This window comes from Microcaecilia unicolor, chromosome 5, assembly GCF_901765095.1.
Source record: "Microcaecilia unicolor chromosome 5, aMicUni1.1, whole genome shotgun sequence".
NCBI classification, from domain to species: Eukaryota; Metazoa; Chordata; class Amphibia; order Gymnophiona; family Siphonopidae; genus Microcaecilia; species Microcaecilia unicolor.
Window position 1 is genome coordinate 60,821,374 of NC_044035.1, and position 22,421 is coordinate 60,843,794.

A 22,421-nucleotide genomic window follows, 5' to 3' on the forward strand; every position below is an offset into this window, starting at 1 on the left:
ACCCTGCTATGCTAATGAGTTTTACCACATTTTCTGCCAACAAATTCCAGGGTTTAATTATGTCATGAAGCAATATTTTCTGCCCTTTGTCTTTGTAATTCTGGAAACAATAAACAAGCGATTCATGACTACCTGTTCCACTCCACTCATCATTTTATAGATCTCTATCATATCTCCCCTCAACTGTCTTTTTAAGCTGAAGAGCCCTAACTGTCTTTTTAAGCTGAAGAGCCCTAACCTCTTTAGCCTTTCCTCATAGGGGAATCATTCCATCCTGTTTATCATTTTGTCAGCCCTCTCTCTACCTTTTATGATTCAGCTTTATCTTTCTTTAGATGCAATGACCAGAATTACACAAAATATTCGAGGTACTGTTGCACCTGCAGTGATATAGAGACATTATGATATGTTTTATTCTCCATCTTCTTCCTAATAATTCCTATTGTTTTATTTATTTTCTTGGCTGCTGCTGTACACTGAGCAGAGGATTTTAATGTATCATGAAAGGTGACACCTAAAACCTTTTCCTGGCTGGTGACTCCTAGTGAGGAACTGTGCAACATGTAGCTATAGTTTCTGTTGCTTTTCCTTTATTTTCACTTGCTCACATTTTTATTTATTTATTTTATGTATTTGTAGCATTTGTATCCCACATTTTCTCACCAATTTGCAGGCTCAATGTGGCTTACATTTGCCGTAATGGCGGTTGCCATTTCTGGGTAACAGAATTACAAATAGTATTGTGTTAAGGTGCATACATACATGGTAACATACATGGAACAGATCATGGTATATATATATATATATATATATATATATATATATATATATATATATATATATATATATATACCATGTGCATTGAATATCATCTGCCATTTCAATGCCCAATCTCCCAGTCTTGTAAGCTCTTGCAGTTTCTCACAATCCTGTTGTGATTTTTGAATAACTTTGTGGCATCTGCAGATTTAATCATCATTATTCCTGTTTCCAGGTCATTTATAAATGTTAAAGTAGTGGTCCCAGCAAAGAGCCCTGGGGACTATTCACCTTTCTCCTTTGATAGTATTAACCATTTAAACTTACTCTGTTTTCTAACTTTTAACCCGTTCTCAATGGATAATAGGACATTGCCTCTTATGCTATGACTTTTTTTATTTCCTCTGGAGTCTCTCATGAGGCGCTTAGTCAAATACTTTTTGAAAATCCAGATGCACTCTTATTGATGATCAACCATCTCACATTCTGGACTGCCGTCTTTCTTTCCACTTGGATCCAGCTGGTGCATAAATGCTCTTGTTTCATCCATTGTCACAAGATACAGCACCTTTCCGTCATGGCAGACTCACATGAGAAACAAGAAGCCAAATGGTACCAATGTGGCTTGGTGCACACTGGTGCCATTGCCCCCTGTTGTGCAGCCACGTGCGTTGAATAATCCTGAAACAGAAGAAACTTGCTGCCATGATACTTCAAACTCCTTTCTTTCTGGTAAGCTCAAAAACAATCACTCCTTGTCTTCCCAGTTTAGAATATAGGTGATTGCCAGCCATGGTCTCATATCAGGCTGAAACAGTGGACTTGTTCATACTATAACGGTTCGTCACCTCTAGACCCAGTTTCTCCAGAAGTCATCAATCAAAGATAGCTTCAGTTTTGAAGTCTTTTGCAGGAGTTCTTGTAGTTGATGGGACAGCTGGCCTGTTTCATCCTCTTGGACAAACATTCTTTGTTCCAAGTCCTCCACTCTCCCGGTATGCATCCAGATTTGTCTCTGATTTCCTCCCATTCTGAATACATCTTATTAAGCTTGACATCTTTGGCATCTCCTGCATCAGGTTGCTACCTGCCAATTGCATGGCTTTCTCACCATTTTAGCCTCATATTCCCACACATCCTCTTTGCCTTCTGAGGGTCCAGACATATCCAGCCTCTTCACACCTCTTCAGAGCACATCCAGTCAGCGCATCACTTTATTGGGGTTCTACACAGTCCCACTGAGCGTGGTCATCTACTCTCAGATGTTCTAATAAAGGGTGGACACCAGGGAGCTCCACAGCCTATGTCTGCCCAGCTACCCTGCATCACCATAAGCCTGTAGTAGCAACTCTCTAGATCGACTCTTTGTTTTATGTCTTTTTCAAGCTGCATTTTCCAGAATTGCAAACAGTATATCAAATGAGGTTTCATCAGAGACTTATACAAAAGGATATTATCATTTCCTTTTTCCTGATGCCCCTTCCTCTCCTTATGCAGTGAAATGGCCTTTTAGCTATTTTGCTGTTGGCTTATCTCCCCAGTTTGGTAGCCAAAAGATAATCAAATATGATCATCCATAGATCCCATTCTTCTTTCCTACATGGAAAAACTTTACATAAGTACATAAGTAATGCCACACTGGGAAAAGACCAAGGGTCCATCGAGCCCAGCATCCTATCCACAACAGCGGCCAATCCAGGCCAAGGGCACCTGGCAAGCTTTCCAAACGTACAAACATTCTATACATGTTATTCCTGGAATTGTGGATTTTTCCCAAGTCCATTTAGTAGCGGTTTATGGACTTGTCATTTAGGAAACCGTTTAACCCCCTTTTAAACTCTGCCAAGCTAACCGCCTTCACCACATTCTCCGGCAATGAATGCCAGAGTTTAATTACACGTTGGGTGAAGAAAAATTTTCTCTGATTTGTTTTAAATTTACTACACTGTAGTTTAATCGCATGCCCCCTAGTCCTAGTATTTTTGGAAAGCGTGAACAGATGTTTCACATCCACCTGTTCCATTCCACTCATTATTTTATATACCTCTATCATGTCTCCCCTCAGCCGTCTCTTCTCCAAGCTGAATAGCCCTAGCTTCCTTAGTCTTTCTTCATAGGGAAGTCGTCCCATCCCCGCTATCATTTTAGTTGCCCTTCGCTGCACCTTTTCCAGTTCCACTATATCTTTCTTGAGATGATGCGACCAGAATTGAACACAATACTCAAGGTGCGGTCGCACCATGGAGCGATATAACGGCATTATAACATCCTCACACCTGTTTTCCATACCTTTCCTAATAATACCCAACATTCTATTCACTTTCCTAGCCGCAGCAGCACCACTGAGCAGAAGGTTTCAGTGTATTATCGACGACGACACCCAGATCCCTTTCTTGGTCCGTAACTCCTAACGTGGAACCTTGCATGACATAGCTATAATTCAGGTTCTTTTTTCCCCACATGCATCACCTTACACTTGCTCACATTAAACGTCATCTGCCATCTAGCCGCGCAGTCTCCCAGTCTCATAAAGTCCTTCTGTAATTTTTCACAATTTACTCCCTGTACGTACCTCTCCCTTGGGTTTTTATAGATCAAATGCATGACCTTGCATTTACATAAGTACATAAGTAATGCCATACTGGGAAAAGACCAAGGGTCCATCGAGCCCAGCATCTTGTCCACGACAGCGGCCAATCCAGGCCAAGGGCACCTGGCAAGCTTCCCAAATGTACAAACATTCTATACATGTTATTCCTGGAATTTGGGATTTTTCCAAGTCCGTTTAGTAGCGGTTTATGGACTTGTCCTTTAGGAAACCGTCCAACCCCTGTTTAAACTCTGCTAAGCTAACCGCCTTCACCACATTCTCCGGCAATGAATTCCAGAGTTTAATTACACGTTGGGTGAAGAAACATTTTCTCCGATTTGTTTTAAATTTACTACACTGTAGTTTAATCGCATGCCCCCTAGTCCTAGTATTTTTGGAAAGCGTGAACAGAAGCTTCACATCCACCTGTTCCATTCCACTCATTATTTTATATACCTCTATCATGTCTCCCCTCAGCCGTCTCTTCTCCAAGCTGAATAGCCCTAGCCTCCTTAGTCTTTCTTCATAGGGAAGTCGTCCCATCCCCGCTATCATTTTAGTCGCCCTTCGCTGCACCTTTTCCAATTCTATTATATCTTTCTTGAGATGCGGCGACCAGAGTTGAACACAATACTCAAGGTGCGGTCGCACCATGGAGCGATACAACGGCATTATAACATCCTCACACCTGTTTTCCATACCTTTCCTAATAATACCCAACATTCTATTCGCTTTCCTAGCCGCAGCAGCACACTGAGCAGGTTTCAGTGTGTTATGGACGACGACACCCAGATCCCTTTCTTGGTCCATAACTCCTAACGTGGAACCTTGCATGACGTAGCTATAATTCGGGTTCTTTTTTCCCCACATGCATCACCTTGCACTTGCTCACATTAAACGTCATCTGCCATTTAGCCGCCCAGTCTCCCAGTCTCGTAGCATTAAACCTTATCTGTTACATTCTAGACTATTACTCAAGCTTTGATCCCTCCTCGTGTTTTCCACACCTTCCATGGTGTCTACGTTGTTGCAGAGTTTGGTGTCATCTGCAAAAAAGGTAAACCTTTGAAACAGCTCTTCTGCAATATCTCACCAAGGCACTCATATTATCAAAAGATGCATACTGCACTTGTGTACAATTCCCTTAGCAAGAAATAATTCACTGAGCTCTTGGATGGGAAGGAACATATTGTGATTCAGCCTGAATTTATCTGCTTCCTTCTTGGGAACCGCTGATGATGAGGACAAAAAGCATTATTGGAAAAAGCTGTTTAAGATTAATGCATGCTATATGCTTCAGCATGATCCCAGATTGCAGTTTCATTGCTCTCACTTCCTTCATTGCAGATGTAGAGTTAGATGACATCTTAGAGAAATTACCACAAAAAAGACTCTGAAAACCAAACTCAAAAATATTTCTGGTCATGCTCACCTCTTTCCTTCTATGGCACCTATCTATTCACAGTTTTATTTCCTGCATATTTATCATCATTTTTTCTCCTATCCAGTGGAAGTAGGCTTTTTAGGAGGTAAGTGTATAAGGAGCTGTGCACAAACGTTGATATTCTTGTCATTTATACATGCAAGTGAACACACATAAATAATCTGGCTATGTGGTATTCTCCAACAACAACAATAGCTTCAATAGCATGTAGTTGGCAGCTTTGCAGTCACATGGGCAGATTGTGGGCAGGTCTCATTGCTCCTAACTTATAGAATATTAAATTATGTGCATAGCTCTTGAATCTAGCTGCAAGCATTTACACCAACACTATGGCTGGCTGTCTGGCATAACTGCTTACAACTAAACACATGAATGCATATATAGTTACTAGAGCTCCACGTTAATCACAGTTAACATTGCAATTAATGTGTTATTAGTCACAACTAAAAATTAATGACAGCTAATAAAAATTAATTGTACTGTACAGTGTCCCCCAGCAATTTCTTCCCTTCTCCTTTCCCCCCCCTCCTCCTCCCCCGATATACGGTTCGGCATATCTGCCTCCCCACCCTGCCTAGGTGTACCTTAAATCAGTTCTTCTTTCAGTCTCCAGCAGCAGAGGTACTCATACGTTGCTCGTGGCCTGCTCCAGGACTTTCCTTCTGACCCATCGTACCCCTTTTGATGCAACTTTCTGTTTCTGTGGGGGCGGGATGGGTCAGAGGGAAAGTTCTGGTGCAAGCTGCAGGCAGCCTATGACTATTGCTGCTGCTACTGGGGACCAAGAGAAGACCTGATTTAAGGTACACCTGGGTGTGTGTGTGGGGGGGGGGGATTGAGAGAGGGAGGGAGAGATGCAAGACACTGCAAGGGGGGATGGGGAGGCGCCAAACCAAGAGGGGAGGGGAAGTGGGGGAAGAGATACTTGACCATGGAGGAGAAGAGGGAAAGGAAAGAAGGTTGGAAAGAGAATGGATCCAGAGGTGGAGGAGAAGGGAGAGAGATGCAGCTCATGGGGTAAGAGGAGATGGTGGAAAAAGAGAAAGAATGGACCTGGGAGTGGGGGAAGATAAAGCGATGCACAACTGGAAGAGAGGGAGAGTTGTTGGACTCAGATGGATGGAGTGTGGGAGGGTAGAAAGAGAGATGATGGTCTTGGGGGTGGAGAGAGTAGAGGGAGAAATAATGGACCTGTGGAGGTGGGGAAAGAGGAAAGAGTTTAGTTTCTATCAATTTGATATACTGCCTCAATCGAGGCACAAATCGAGGCGGTTTACATATACTGTACAGGTGCATGCACTTTCCCTGATGGGCTCACAATCTAAGTATATTATACCTGGGTCAATGGAGGGCTAAGTGACTTGCCCAGGATCACACGGAGCTGCAGAGGGAATTGAACCTGGTTCCCCAGGATCTTAACCCACTGCTAACCGTTAGGCAGAATTGGGAATTGAACCCAGTTCCCCAGGATCAAAGTCCACTGCACTAACCATTATACCAGAGAGAGATGTTAGACTCCGGGGGGGGGGGGGGGGGGGGGTGCAAATGGGCGGGAAGGAAGAGAGAGAGAGAGATAAAGGACCTGGGGGTGGAGGGGAGGGATATATTGGTCGTTTAGTCATACGATTAATTGTGCAATTAAACATTTAATTGAAATGCAGCCCTACTAGTTATGCTAATATTCTATAAAGGAAAGTAAGCCCTCTACTTTCCTTCAATAGAATAGATTCCACATAGGTACCCCTTATATAAAATTCTTATTGTACCTTAACTATGTGTAACCTGGGTCATACATACACACACATCGCTCCTCTTGTCCTCTTTCTCCCTTACCCCACCCTCTGGCTTATTCCATACACACCATCCAGCACAGTCCTCCTTGGTTCGAGCAAGGGAGTGGTCAAAGGTCTGGACTGAAGATCCAGGGTTGAGCAGGACTTCATTGGCAGAAAAAAACCCCTCCCAATTAACAAGACATTTCATTCAAACTCAACAGCAGAAAGATGATCCCTTTCTCCTAGTAAAGCAAAAACCAGACCGTGAGCTATGATGGCCAGCACTTTGATAGCTGCATCAGGCTCAATTAGTCCAAAATCTGTGAAAAGAAAATCTGTCAGCAAAATTGCAAAATCATCTATATATTAACTAGTTCAATAACATTGCTTACTCAGTTAAAACTTTGTTCAATCTTGATAGAACGTGAGAGGCAGACACAGTACTACTAACAGTCCCTCTTTATAACCCTTTTTATGATGTCGGATGCTGAAAACGGTGAACACCAATAGGGAAAAAGGTCAACAAACACTGAAACCAATCAAAAAAAGCTGTAGAAAAAATGTGATAATACTAAAACAAATGACACCATTCAATCTTGGCATTTAAGGGCATTAAGAATGAAGGATCAGTGAGAATAAAGTCTGAGGACAATAGGATGCTTAGAAACTGAAGAGGCCTGACCCTATTGACATTGGCCATACACTAGAAAGCTGATGATAATAGAATATCAGGCTATAATGCTTATATATTTCTTTATATTCTTCTGTCTATTTTATTACTTCTATTTTAATTCTGCATTGGTGGTGTGCAGTACAGAGCAGCATATATTTTGCCTTTTTCTTTTAGCATCATTGCCTCTTCTACAAACTTTGTTTCTCTTTGCACAAAACCCAGTGTGTTTCAGTCATGCAAATATTTATTACTTTTATTATTATGGCTTGTTAAAGATAAATGAGGAATGCTATATCTGTGTAACACTTTTACATGTGCATGGATGTATTATGTACCTACTGTATGCTTCAGACCATTATTTCTGTTGCTTGGGATTTTGAATTTATGCATTTTCTTCTGCCTTTTCTTTGCTTCTAGTGGATCTCTTGGGGCTCTTAAAATGGAGATCAAATACAAACTTGCTACAGCAGAATTTGAGGCAGTTAATGAAAGTCGATGGTGGAGAAGTGGTGAAGGTAAAATCTGCAATGAACATGCACAAACCGAGTGTTATCCTGAATGCCTGTTTCCTGTTATCCTACTTCTTGATGAATGGAAGCTTGCCTAAATCGAAGATGTGGTGCAATAAGCTTTCATTCATGCCTACCTGAGAATTTCTGTTCTTTCTGTAACCTCTTCCTCTTCTAATTTTAGTCCAGCCAGTGTAGCAACAGGATCACCATCTCTTACCAAATTCTGAAGCCTCTTCTTCTAGAACCCAGTAACGAGGCATGGAGCCTTGCCTGTAGGTTGTACAATAGTTGGAACTCTCAAGGGGCTGTAAATTCTGCCAATGCAGCATCTCCGACTTTGACTAGCACAAAAATGCAGAGTAGATTCCAGATCTTCTACATGATTGTGTGAAACATGGTTACTGTTCCACCAGCTTGATCCCACAATGAAATTCTAATGGGATTTGTATTGGTTGTACTTTGAAACTGTGAAGGCCATGTGCATGTGAGGTTCAAAATATTGGACTGTTCTGATTGTTTGTTTCATTCTGTACTGAGGGCAATTTTCAAAGCAGATTATCCAGGTAAATTGGTCTGGCTAAAAATGATCCTCGTCTGTCTGGCTTTAAAAGAGGTATTGCTGGGATTGTATATGAGCCAGGGGAGGAAAATGCTGCATGTAGATTTGTGTGTATAGTATTTAGCCTCTCATTCCCTTTTTATACTTGTGTATTTTTATGCTAGCTAATTTTCCAAGAGAAATTGTTCAAGTAGTTTTTTTTTTTTTAAATAGCTACAAAGTACATACATACATACTTTGGAGGCTGTTGAAAGTTGTCCCTGTTAAGAACTTTGTCTTTGAATAGGGCCCTGAAATACACCTCTGAAACAATATGTTTTAAAAGTTTATATGGGAATGCAGATGTTATTAACCTTAAACTTCTGTCTGTGACATCACAATGCCATTTATTGACACATTCTAAACTAGCTTTCCACTAGTGCAGTGCATACATAATCTGTGAGACATAATTACAATATTTAATAGTCCAGTTATCCAATCTCTCTTCCTCCCTCCCTCCCCTTTTATAGACTAATAATATCTTTTTCCCTTTAGTGACCCCACCCTTACCCTCATAACCCCTCCTTGTCTTTCTATTCTTCTACGCTTTCCTTTCCTGTTACTGTGATTTTTTTTTTTCTTTTATTGTTTTTTTTGTTGTTGTTACATTTGTACCCCGCGCTTTCCCACTCATGGCAGGCTCAATGCGGCTTACATGGGGCAATGGAGGGTTAAGTGACTTGCCCAGAGTCACAAGGAGCTGCCTGTGCCTGAAGTGGGAATCAAACTCAGTTCCTCAGTTCCACCCTAACCACTAGGCCACTCCTCCACTCCTTGTTAACCATTTCCTTATTGTTTAAGAAAAGTCAGTATATCAAATAAAGTAAATCATAAACCACTTGCTGTTAAAGTGAAGACAAGCATGAATATTATAATTGTGTTTCACTGGATTTTTTAATTGAGACAATAGTTTTTGCAATTTTTACTTGGCTTATTTTGAAATGCTACAAATGGTTTCCCTCAGTTCTTACAGGATACACTGGATGCTCTTTTTAATATCATGATGGAGAATTCGGAAAGTGAGACGTTTGACACTCTGGTATTTGATGCTTTGGTAAGCAGATTTTGTTGTTTGATTTTAAATAATTTTTCTATGTACCTCTTTAGTTCTGATTAATTCTTCATTTGCTGTACTCTAAATTAACCTGACCAATTAATCAAGATGATCTTGATAAATCTAGTCATATCTTGAACTGCCGAAAACTGCCTTTCTGCTAGAAAAATGTGCCTTGTTTGTATTCGCCTAAAAATGTTTAAAGATGTGGAAAAAGCCAGTCTGCATGACATGTATAGTTTTTTGCATGTTTTATAAAGTTATTCATCATTCTTAAATGGGAGAATTTCCTTGTGGCTAGACAAAAAGTTGGATGTTCCCCAGTTGTGCATTATTTTCCTGTTTAAACATAGAAGAATGCATTTTTTTTTTCTGTTCACAGAATTTTCTATGATGAAACATTCTGTGGATGTAAACATTCATTACATTTTTCTGCACAGGCAGAGTCGGGTTTCTATCATTTTCACAGTGAATGCGTTCCTGTTTCTCTGAAGGAATCTGTGCTTTTTCTACTGGGATTATTTTAGGCTAAAGATGCACCACATTTTAAAGATTTTTGCCAATTTACTTTACATTTTTGAGTGGTACTTCAGAACCATCATCAGCAGTTTGCAATAATACTAATTCTACTAAATTGATATATTTTAAGTAATCATTTTTTTTTCTTATTTCACAGGTATTTATCATTGGACTAATTGCTGATAGAAAGTTTCAGCATTTTAATCCTGTGTTGGAGACCTACATAAAGAAACATTTTAGTGCTACCTTAGCCTACACGTATGTATTTTTATATGATAAAAGCATGTTATTAGTTATTGCTCTTATACCCCTGTTTACTAAACTGCATTAGTGGCTGCCACGCGGCAGTGCCGACACAACCTATTCAAAGTGAATGGGCTTTGTCGGCATTGGCGCATGGCAGCTGCTAGTGCAGCTTAGTAAACAGGGGGGTTAGTGTTCTTCATTTGTAAGATGGAACAGTGTTTCTCATGTTTGTGTAGGTGATCTTCAGACAGTATGGTTCAATTTAAAAGCAGAGGCTGAAGTAGGGCACATACGTTAGGGCCCTTGACACTCAGTACCAGCTTGGTTAAAATAAGAACTAACGTACGGAGGCAGGGCAAGTAGGAAAATGCTTTGCAGACTCTATGACAAGTGGAGAATGTCTTATGGAGATTTTTTAACCCTCTGTATGTGTGTTTGTGTATTTATGTATGTTGGTGTGTTCTTTCTTTGTGTGTCCGAACTAGAGCCTGGAGGACTAGTAGTTTCACTGAAGAGGTTCTTTTTTTTTTTTTTTTTTTTCCAACTCTTTTTTATTATTATAATTTTATCGTACATTGCAATGATACTTCACAGTACAGCTTATCATCTCATTGAACATCTTATGCTAGACCTAACCCTTCCCATCCCATCCTCCCATCCCCCCCCCCCCCCCCCCCCCGTATCATAGTGGTGCTACTTGCTGATCCTGAAATTGTTCATAAGGTTGCCATAGTTTGCCAAAGGCTCCCACTCGCCCTCTTCTGATGGCTGTCAATTTAGCCATTTGATACATAATGTCCAGTCTCTGCAGTACTCTTTGTATATCCGGCGGTTGCTGCTGTTTCCAGTTTCTTGCTATTGCTATTTTGGCGACAACCAGATACTGTGTCGCTAGCCTATGTTGCAGGCCTGTTGTTGATGCTGGCTTGATGTGTAGCAAACAGTTTTCCGGCTTACAAGGATATGGCCGCTGAATCACTTTAGTTATCAATGAGGTAATTGCCCTCCAGTAGTCTGTTATTTTGGGGCATTCCCACCAAATGTGCATAAATGTCCCCCTAGCTCCACAAGTCCGCCAGCATTCTGCTGATACCTCTGGGTAGATGCGTTGCAGTCTCTCTGGTGTATAATACCACCAGTAATATATTTTATAGCCATTCTCAATTGCACTCTGAGCCAGAGATGGTTTGAAGAGATAATGATATCCTCTCTTCCAGCTCTCTTTAGGTATTGTGGTTTGTAATGCTGCCTCCCATCTATTGACATATACTGCTTGAGGGTCAGCATGACTTAACAAGGCTAGGTACAGACGTGATAAACTTCCTCTACCCCCTCCCTTTCCTAACGCAATTTCCAGAGCTGTCTCCCCCAATTCCAATTCCTCTCGTGCCTTGCTAAGCATATAGCTACGAATACAACAGTAAAATACTTGATCTCTGGCCTGCAGCCCATACTCCTCCTGCAATACTGAAAATTCTACCATTTTGTCCTCATCCCATAATTGACCCAGTGTGTGTAGCCCTGCACGTGCCCAATGTTTGAAACTAATCTCCGTCCCTCCTAACGGAAACCCGGGAGCCCTACCTATCCCTGTCTTATGAAAGTATATTCTTTCTGGGAACCAGATCCTCCTAATTTGATACCATGTGGTCAAAATGTGCCTAATCCCTATGGGAACCCTTCGTCCTATATTCCTAAGTTCCTTGTCCGGTGTCCACATGAGATCCCCCACTTCTCTCATCCCCAACCAGGCTCTTTCCCAGTGCAGCCATTTTTTATTAACAGCCGGGTGGGTGCCAGTCAGCTAAAATTCGTAATTGGGCTGCCTGATAGTATAAGAAGAGATTGGGCACTCCCATCCCTCCTCTGTCGCTTGGTTGATACATTATATTACGTTTCACCCTCGGTGGTCTTTTACGCCAAATAAAAGCAAACATTTTCCTGTTTAGATGTGCAAAGAAACTACGAGGAATAGGGATGGGTAATGCCATGAATAGGTATAGAAGTTTTGGTAATAAGATCATTTTTATCGCATTAATGCGCCCCGTCCAGGATATATTTAGGCCTTCCCATCTATCCAGCTCATCAAACAGTTCTCTCACTTTCTGAGGATAATTGGCCTCATACAACTCCTCCACCTTGGGAGTAACCTGTATCCCGAGATATCTTATAGATTTAGTGGCCCAGATGAATGGGAGCTCTGTTTTCAGTCGCACTACCTCCTGCTTAGGAAGTGTGAGATTTAATATCTCTGTTATATTAATATTTACCTTAAAGCCTGACTGTGCCCCATATTGCCTCATTACCTCTATGGCCTGCTTTATGGAAGATTCTGGGTCTGTCAGTGTCAAAAGGATATCATCCGCAAATAGCATCAATTTGTGTTCCCTTTTCCCTCGCACTATCCCCTTGACTCCTTCCTCCCTTCTGATGTTACATGCCAGTGGCTCCATGGTCAGTGCGAACAGTAATGGTGATACTGCACAGCCTTGCCTAGTGCCTCTTTTAAGGTGTATTGGCTCAGAATAGGAACCATTGACTTTCAAGATCGCCAAGGGGGCCTGGTATAGAAGTTGTAACCATTTCAAATATCTCCCCCCCACACCGACCTTATCAAGGGTCGCAAAGAGGAAAGGCCATTCTACTCGGTCGAATGCTTTTTCCGCATCGACCGAGAGAACAACCGCTGGCACCTGCTCATCCCTGGCCTGCTGAATGATATGTTGTAAGCACCTTGTATTATCAAAGGCCTGGCGCCCTGCAATAAAGCCCACCTGATCTTCATGGACCAGTTTGGGCATCACTACTTGCAGTCTGCTGGCTAGTATTTTTGTGAATATTTTATAGTCCACATTTAATAGGGAGATAGGTCTATATGACCCACAGTCCTGAGGGTCCTTCCCTGGTTTAAGTAATAGGGTTACCGCCGCCAGTCGCCACGTATAGGGCAATTCTTGCGCCTGGTCATAAGAATGAAAGAGTCTTAACAGAAGTGGCGCCAACAACGAGGCGAATAGTTTGTAAAGTCTGGCGGGGTACCCATCTGGCCCTGGAGCTTTGGCATGTGGCAAATCCTTAATTGCTTCCTTTACCTCATCCACTCCTATGGGCTTCGACAATCTCTCTCTCTCTCCCTGCGTTAACTGGGGTAGCTCTATCCCCTGCAGGTAGTTATCTATATCCCCGGGGGTAGCGTCCACTCCTGATTTGTAAAGGCTTGTGTAGAAATCATGAAAAGCTTCTTGTATATCCCCTGTTTGCGTGACAGCCTGGCTGTGTTGTGTTTTGAGACTATGGATATGGTTTCGTGTCTTCTGCTTTTTCAGCTTGTTCGCTAGCAGCCTACTTGCTTTATCCCCCATCTCATAATATTCCTGTTGAACCTGTTGTAATTGGCTCGCTACCTCTGCTAGCTGCACCTCATTAAGCTGCATTTTGTATTTGTGGAGCTCACTCTGGAGTTTTATATCCTTAGGATTCATTTTATGTTGTCGTTCTGTTTGCGCTATCACCTCCCTAAGTTCTCTCTCTTTAGCTTCTTTTACTTTATTCAAGTGAGCCTTGAGGGAGATTAACTGCCCTCTCAATACCACCTTTAATCCCTCCCAAAGGCTCGCTGGGTGGACGTCTTCCACGTCATTAAACTCAATATAGTCTTTTATATATTGTTCTATCTTTCCCACATTTTCCGGGTCATGTAATAGAGCTTCATCTAGCCTCCAGTACCTTCTGCCTCCCGCTGCATTTCCACTCCTAAGAGTCAGCCGGACTGGGGCATGGTCAGACCATGTACGAATGTCTATTGCTACCTTCTGTACAGATCTAGCCACCATCCCATCCCCAAGCCAAAGATCTATCCTCGAATATGATTTATGCGATGCTGAATAGTATGTGTAGTCTTTTTCCTGCATGTGTGATACCCTCCATAAATCTATTAGGCCCCACCTATTCAGAAAACTGTTCACCATTTCTCTATCTTTTCTAGCATATCCCGCCTGCCCCTTTGAATTATCCAGTACCGGGTCCAGTGTCAGATTGAAATCCCTGCCCATTAATAATTGGCCTTGCATGTTGTCTTGCAGCACTGCTTCAATTTCTTCTATAAATTTACCTTGCCCTTCATTGGGTGCATACACTGTCATAAATGTATATTGAGTGTTATATAATGCGGCTATCACCAAAAGATACCTGCCCCCCTTATCCGCTACTGTTTTGATAATGTGCCATGGCAATGTATCTGAGAAGGCCACCAACACCCCTCCTTTTTTATGATGTTGTCTGTTAGCAGAGTGGTGTATTACTGGATATCTTTTGTGAACTATCAGTTTCTCATGACATTTTTTTAAATGCGTATCTTGTAACATAATTACATCCCCTTTCATTTTTAACATCTCTGAGAACATACGCGTACGCTTAATTGGTGAGTTGAGGCCCTTAACATTCCAGGTCACACAATGAAACATGTTATACAATGCTTTCCCCCATGACCTAGCCTAGTCAGCAACCACCAGATACTCCCATATTGCCCCCCTCCCTTCCCTCCCCCCTTTCCCTCCCTTTCACACGAAAGACATGTCCCAATCCCCTCTGGATACATGCCTCTAGCTGAGAGGAGCAACGTCTTCCCCCGTCTCTCAGCCCGCTCTGGTTACTTCTCCTTCCCCACATGCTGATTGAGTTCATCGCCGATCTGCTCCAGTGATCAATCACACACATTCTTTCAGATCAGTCTGTTGGTAGCTTCATTTTCCCACTTGCGAGTGTACTTGCTTGCCGGAAATTTGTCGTCGGAGGCGTCCGCGGCCTTGCGAGACCCTTTGCCATTTGGGTTTTCAGGGGCAAACTACTGCTCCTTGCTCATCTTGAGGAGGGTCCTCTGCATTCTCCCTTCGCTTCAGGTATTCCTGTGCGTCTTCCAGTGATGCCGCTCTCCTCTGCTTTCCTTCTTGAAAAAAGGTTAAAGCGAATGGGTATTGCCATTTATATGGGACTCCTTCCTCTCTCAACTGTGCCGTCAAAGGACGGAGCTCTCCCCTTCGTTTAAGGGTTAAGGCTGAGATGTCCTGGTATAATTCAATCGGGTAGCTCTCCCAAGTTATAGGGCCCGCCCCTCTTGCCTTCTTCATCACTTCTTCTTTCACTTTAAACTCTGTGAAACATGCCACTATATCTTTAGGCTGGTTCTGCTTTCGTATACCCAACGCCCTATGGGCACGTTCAAGGCTAATTGTATTTTTATCATAGCACTCAGTCTCAGTAGATAATAATTGCGCTGCTATAGATCGTACCACCTCTTCACAGTTGTTAAATTCAGGTGTCTCAGGCACCCCACGGACTCTTATATTGGAGCGTCTGCTCCTATTCTCTAAGTCCTCAACTTTGTCCAAGAGGTACCTGGATTCATTTTTCCTCTCCTCCAATTGCTGCTCCATAGCTTTCATCGCCTCTCCTTGCTCTTCTTGGCCATTTTCGACCTCCATCACTCGATTTCCCAGCTCAGTGATTTCCCCTCGTAATTCCGCGCTCAGCTGGGCAAAGTCTCTTCGCACTTCTTTGAGGTCCGTTTTAATCTCTTGAAACCATGAGCAGAGCTTCGCTCAGATCTCTGGTTCAACCTCCATTCTTTCAATTGAAGGTTCATCGCGTGCTCGCTCCGCGTTTTCATGGTTCCCGCTCGTGTTATGAGCGCCATTTTGTTCCGCTCTTCCTTTCTGCTGCTGATAGGAGAACGCTGCTAAATCCGGCAGTTTTGCTTTCGCTTGAGACATTTTTCGATTTCGCTCTTTTTCACCTGCCTGTAGCTGCGCTTTTCAGCCAAATTGCGGGGTTAGGAGCGCTAATTAATTGCTTTTTTTAGTGCTGGTCGACGGGAGCTCCGTTTTCACTGCTCCATTCGGTAGCGTGACGTCACTTCCTCCCACTGAAGAGGTTCTAATCATTGCCTTCATTAAAAAAAAATAATGTGGAAACATTAGATGTGATGTTTTAAAGAATTCCTCAACAGTTTAACCATGGGGTGCTACTATCCCATAACTGGTGTTGCTGTGCTTCACCACTAGGAGGCAGTACCTATAGGAACCAGTTGAAAATGACACGATCACTTTGTGTCGCTATACATAGCAACCAGTATGAAAGTCACTAGATTTCACAATAGAATTTAAAACAAAGAAAATAAAATGTACATCTGAATCACTAAGAACTGACCCCACAAGGATAAGGGGGGGGGGGGGGGGGGGTAGGATAGAGATGTGAGGGGTGTGTGATGTGTTAAGAAAAATAAGTAGAGCAAGCTTCATGGAACAGTTTATAACTCCTCTTTGTGCCTGTATTGTGTGGATTCTTTCCAGAATTGTTATAAATGCATAGGTATGGACTGTAGCAGTCTCCGCATTATGTTATCTTTTCTCTTAACAGAGACCACCATGATGCACTACTGCCTCAAATGAGCCACTTATTCAAGCCTTCAATTGTCTTCATCTCATGTTGTATCAAACTATGGGGTGTTATCATTTTTTATTTCCTTCATGCTTAGTTCTTGGTATTCATCTGTAAAAGATGTGGGCTGGCTATTCCACTGGCAAATTCTTTCTGTTGAGTGTGGATTAGCATTTAGATATGTGGCAATTTGCACCAATTGAGGCCAGAATTATTTCTGTTGGTCCATGCAGATTCCACCTCTAAACAGAGCATAGAGTTGGAAATTGGAAGGCCATTAAGTTTTTTTGCTTTAATCCCATGTTTTTTCTATATAGCAATCAGCTATGTTTTTGAATTCAATTACTGTTTCTGTTCCCATCACTTCCCCCAAGAGAGTATTCCAGACATCCACCAACCCTGTCTGTGAAATCGTATTTCTTGACATTACTCCTAAGTCTACCATCCTGCAACCTCAATTCATGTCTTCTAGTTCTATTATTTTCCTGTCTCTGAATAAAATATGTTTGTTTATTAATGCCTTTTGAGTATTTAAATGCCTATATTATATCTTCCAGTCTCTCCTTTCGTCAAGGTTATATAAATTCAGGGGCATTAATACCTCCTCCTGGTTATGCCTACCTCTCTGCAGCCTAATATCCTTCTGGCTTTAGCCACTGCCTTGTTACACTTTTGCCGTCTTGAGATCCTTAGACACTGTCAACCCTAGGTCCCTCTCCTGATCTGTGCTCATCAGCCTTTCGCACCCTTTCACATACAGAGCTCTTTTAAATTTCTACACCCAAAGTGCATCATTCAGACCATTCTTCTAATTTTTGTAGCTGACTTCCCATGATCCACACTCCCTTTGTGGTGCCCACTGTTCTGCAGATCTTAGTGTCATCTGCAAAAAGGCAAATTTTTCCATCTAACTCCTCAACAATGTGGTTCAAAAACGTATTGAATAGATTTGGTCCTAATACCAATCCCAGAGGCATGCCACTATTCCACTGAGTGATCAGTCAACCATTTCCAAATCCATTTCAAAACTTGGGGTCCTAACTTCAGCTCTCTGTTTATTCCTAAGTCTCCTGTGAGGAAATATATCAAAGGCTTTGCCTAAGTCCAAGGTAGATTGCATGTAACATGTGTTCTCTTTCCAGTTCTCTGGTTACCCAGTCAAAAACAATCATGCAGATTTGTTTGGTATAATTTTCTTTTGGTAAAATCATGTTGTTTTGGATCTTGTAAGCTTGCTTTGCACCATAACTTGTTTTTGTTCTTTTAATAGGAAGTTGACTAAAGTTTTAAGAAACTATGTTGACAGTGCAGAGAAGCCTGGTGTCACTGATCAAATATTTAAGGCAATGAAAGCATTGGAGTATATTTTCAAGTTTATTGTTCGATCCAGAATACTTTTCAATCAGTAAGTGTAATAAAATAGAACTTTTATATAAGCGCATATTATTCATGCAAATTTAAATGGACTTGGGGGGGAAAATCCACTATTTCTGGGATAAGCAGTATAAAATGTTTTGTACTTTTTTGGGGATCTTGCCAGGTATTTGTGACCTGGATTTGCCACGGTTAGAAACAGGATGCTGGGCTTGATGGACCTTTGGTCTGTCCCAGTATGGCAATACTTATGTACTTATGAATTGATTTTCAGTTTGCAATGAATTTAATCATTTGGGGCAGTTTTGTATTGCTCATATTATTTGCAATTTTTGCAGGCACTTTTAGCCCATTCTCAATACTGTATAAGCTTACATCAAATATGTATTGATGGATTCAAGCAATAAATGTCACCAACAATAGAGTACCATCTAACAAGCATTCATATATAACATTAAATGGATCCTCAGATATAACATTAAATGGATCCTCAGACAGCCCTTGAACAATATCAATTTGTTATGCTCCACCAGCTCCACGTCCTCATTAGTCCAAATGATTTATGCATTTTTTGTAACTTTTTGTAAAGGATTTAAAAAAACAAATTGTCTTTTCCACAATATTTCATTGACTGATCTTATATATCCAATGTGGTGTTTAGAAACAGCCTCATCTCCCGACGTGAATTTATGTTTCAATATCCTTCATCAGGGTCGAGGCACCATGATTTCAATCAAGCGACTAAACTCGTGGCCATTAGTGAGAAGAACTAGCTACAAGTTTAGGCCCTTGAAATCATAGTGCCTCAACCCTGATGGAGGATTTTGAAACATGAATTCATGTTGGGAGAGGTGGCTGTTTCTATTCAACACATTGAAGATATATAAGATCAGTCAATAAAATATTGTGGAAAACACAAATTTAAAAAAAAAATTCTTTATAAAAAGTTACAAAAAATACATAAGTCATTTGGACCAATGAGGGCGTGGACCTGGTGGAGTATAACAAATTGATATTGCTCAAAGGCTGTCTGAGGATTCAGGTTACCTACTTAATCTACCCAACTGCAGAATCATAACCTACAAAACCATCTAAACAGCAGGAATTAGCTACCTTGGTTCCAAATGTTGGAACTCAATACCAAAAGGCACAAGAAGCATCACTAACTATCTTCAGAAAAGAACTGAAAACCTACCTCTTCAAAAAATTCTATAGCTAACTAGATAAGCTCTCGATGTGCTGTTCACGTCGTAATGTAAAATACTATTATAATGTCACCAAAATGTAAATTGTAAGCAACTTGGAACCAAAACTTGTTTTTGGATAACAGTGGAATACAAAACTGCATAAATAAGTATATGAATGTTTGTTAGATGGGATTCTAATGTTGGTGGCACTTTTATCCCATGTACATTTGCAGCCAGTTTTTAAAGGGAAGCTACCTGTGTTGTTTCCCCTTGGAAATCTAAAAGCTGCAGATCTCATGCTTTCAAAGCACCCACAAACGTTGTTGCTGTTTATGTGAATTACCAAATGGGGTCAAAAAAGTGTGTGCATATTTGAAAACTGAATTATGTGAACTGTTTTAGGCCCACAGGAAAGCCTCTTTGTAACACATAAAAAACTACGTATGCTATAGAAGCGCCTGCTGAATTTTACCCAGGTAGGGGAGAACAGTTTTATCAGACAGCTCAGTTTCTGGGTAAGCCACACTTTGTCCAGGTAAATGGGCTTTGAGAGCTGCTTTTCTCAGCATTTGCTTCTCTTGAGCTGATGGGAAAAGATGAAACATTCTCAGAAGGACATTTGGGAATGAATACATACAAATTTAATAATTTACTTGGTACCAGTGATTAACTCTGTTTTCCAAACTATAACTCTCCCTAACTAGTAGATAAACAAAAACTACTTATGTGAAGAAATAAAATTGAGATAAGACTGAGTTCTCGTAATGCTGCCATAACTGAATTATTAGTGCTGCTGCTAATGTTATGCATGCAAATGTATGTGGTGGTGTTGCTTGGGTCACAGGAGAGCTCAAAAGTACCTGTCACTTCAGGAGCTGCTCCTGCTAACAGAAGAATATATGTAGGAAAATGAATGTCCAAGCTGTGAAATAATAATTGCCAGAAATATATGTGTAAATAGTTTCCCAGGTATGACCAGGAATTGGTTTCAGAATGTATTACATTTGAGTAATGAGTGCAAATCTTGGAAGTAGAAGCTAAATGTTGTTAAAGAACCTTGATGGAGGGTCTGATATTTAAGCCAGGAAACTGAAAAACTTATTGGTGTAATTTGTTTGAAGATATTTTTAATTTGGGGGTTTGGTTGAAAAGTAAGGGAGGAGGCTAGGTTACAAAACAGATGAGGTTAATACCAGGGATAGTGTAATTATGTCTGTTGGGAATAAAGCTTAGGTGGATGAATTTTGGTAGCCCAGTTATACTGAGGTCCCAGATATCTGTGAATATGATAACTCAGTACAGCTCTGGAACTTAGTATATTGCAAATCCAAGTAGGTAAAAGTGAATTAGAGCTTTGTAAGGATACAGACCGTCAAAACTGTGGACTAGAAATCAATAGCATAGCAAATGGAGAAAGGGTTCTGGATATGTACCTACTAGTATGGGTGGCTTCTTTGCTTTATCTTTATTTGTTCAAAGCAGGTGGTTTGCTCATTTGTCTTACTTTTCTTACCTTTCGTGTAACTCAACTAAATACTGTTTTGTTTTGTTTTAATTCAGGCTTTATGAAAATAAAGGGGAAGAGGACTTTATGGAGTCTCTGTTGCAGCTGTTTAAGTCCATCAATAATATGACAAGTAGTGTCTCTGAACAGACTGTCATAGTGAAGGTATGCTTTCTTTAAAAAAAGAAAAGTATAAAATAAACATGGATTTTCTAAATCTGTTCAATTAGAAACTGATTATACTGTATGGCCAAGAACATTTATATGTAGACAGGATGCCCAAGAGCATATTTTATAGTAAATATAATACTGCTTATATTAACATATTAACTATATCTAGAGCAGATGTTCTGCTTCATTTGTAAGTGTGTTGATTTCTAATTGTTAAATTTAAAGCAAATCAGAATTCAGAAGATGGTATAGTAAACATCACAACCTTATCACAAGCAAATATTTTTCGACATAGAAATGTGAACATGTGTATTTTGCACTGTATCTAGACTATAAAGTTAATATTTTAAACTGTTAAAGGAGCATATGTGTGAAATAAAGCAGTAGTGTTTCTCATATGGGTCCTTGAGGACCACCCAGGCAGTTGGGTGTTCAGGATTTACAATTTTGCTTCAGATATATATTGTGCGTATTTTGTGTGGATATCTTGAAAACCAGACTGGCTGAGGACTGGACTGAGAGCCACTATCTGGGGGAACTTTGAGATCACTTTGATGGCCAAGTATTATGAAAAGATTTCTTCTATGTGCTTTCATGCATAAAAGATTCAAGAGACTGTAATACATTGCTCAGGCATTGGGGGGTGGTGCCTATAGAGAGGATAAACAGAGCAGCCAGAGAGCTGGTTTGTGAGATGTTAGAAAGAGGACCACAAACGTGGAAGACTGTAATACACTACATACAGATACACCAAAGGATGGAGTAGTGTCTCTGTGCAGAGGAGCTTTGCTGATGCCCTTTCCTTTGGGAGATGTTCGAACATTTAAAGTATGAGGGAGATATTTAGATACCTCTGTGACATTATATACACAGATGGTAGTCCACCTTCAGTGGAAAGGAAGCTCTGGAATGGGAGGTGAAGATAAGATGAAGGTGAAAGGAGATAGATTCAGGAATAATCTAAGAAAATACTTCTTAACAGAAAGGGTGGTGGATATGCAGAACACTCTTCCAACAGAGGTGATGGAGACTAGATCTGTATCTAAATTCAATTAACCATGGGACTAGCACAGAGGATCTCAGGAAGGAGAAGGGATTGTGGAGCTTAATATTTGGTATGGATGGGCAGATGTTCTTTATCTGCCACCTTATCTGTCTATTTATTGGGATTTTATTAAGAGATGTCATAAAAGGTTGCCATAAAAGCAAGTGAAATGATTGAAGCATAAATACAATCAATGAGGTAAACTTGGAGATGCAAAATTGAATTCTAGAAATAGGAATAACATGATACAAGTGCAATCCGCTTAAGTGCAAGGGTCTGGGACCAAAGAAATACAAGCAGTTAACCAGAGCGTGCACTTAACCATTGTGACCCATCTGATAAACATATGTACAGTACTGTTTATTATACGTACAGTATACAGTCTCCGTTAACTGACGTTAGGCTTACTTGAAGTAATCAGTGATAGTCCTCTGTACACTATTGTGTCTGTGAGTTCCATAGACTTCGTCTGCCAGATGGTAAAAACTGTCATAGCACTGACATCCAGTCGCCTTCAGATAGGCCCGCACGGTGT

General features: G+C 40.9%; 1 protein-coding gene across 1 annotated transcript in view; it reads left to right on the top strand.

Annotated features, from left to right (window-relative positions):
* DOCK1 (dedicator of cytokinesis 1) overlaps window positions 1-22,421 on the top strand; it is a 906,712-nt gene that overhangs the window by 201,713 nt on the left and 682,578 nt on the right. The window contains exons 19-23 of the mRNA XM_030202953.1: window positions 7,659-7,756; window positions 9,316-9,405; window positions 10,082-10,182; window positions 17,876-18,010; window positions 20,727-20,835. Of these exons, the coding sequence (XP_030058813.1) occupies window positions 7,659-7,756; window positions 9,316-9,405; window positions 10,082-10,182; window positions 17,876-18,010; window positions 20,727-20,835 (533 nt within the window). The remainder of the gene's footprint in view (window positions 1-7,658; window positions 7,757-9,315; window positions 9,406-10,081; window positions 10,183-17,875; window positions 18,011-20,726; window positions 20,836-22,421) is intronic.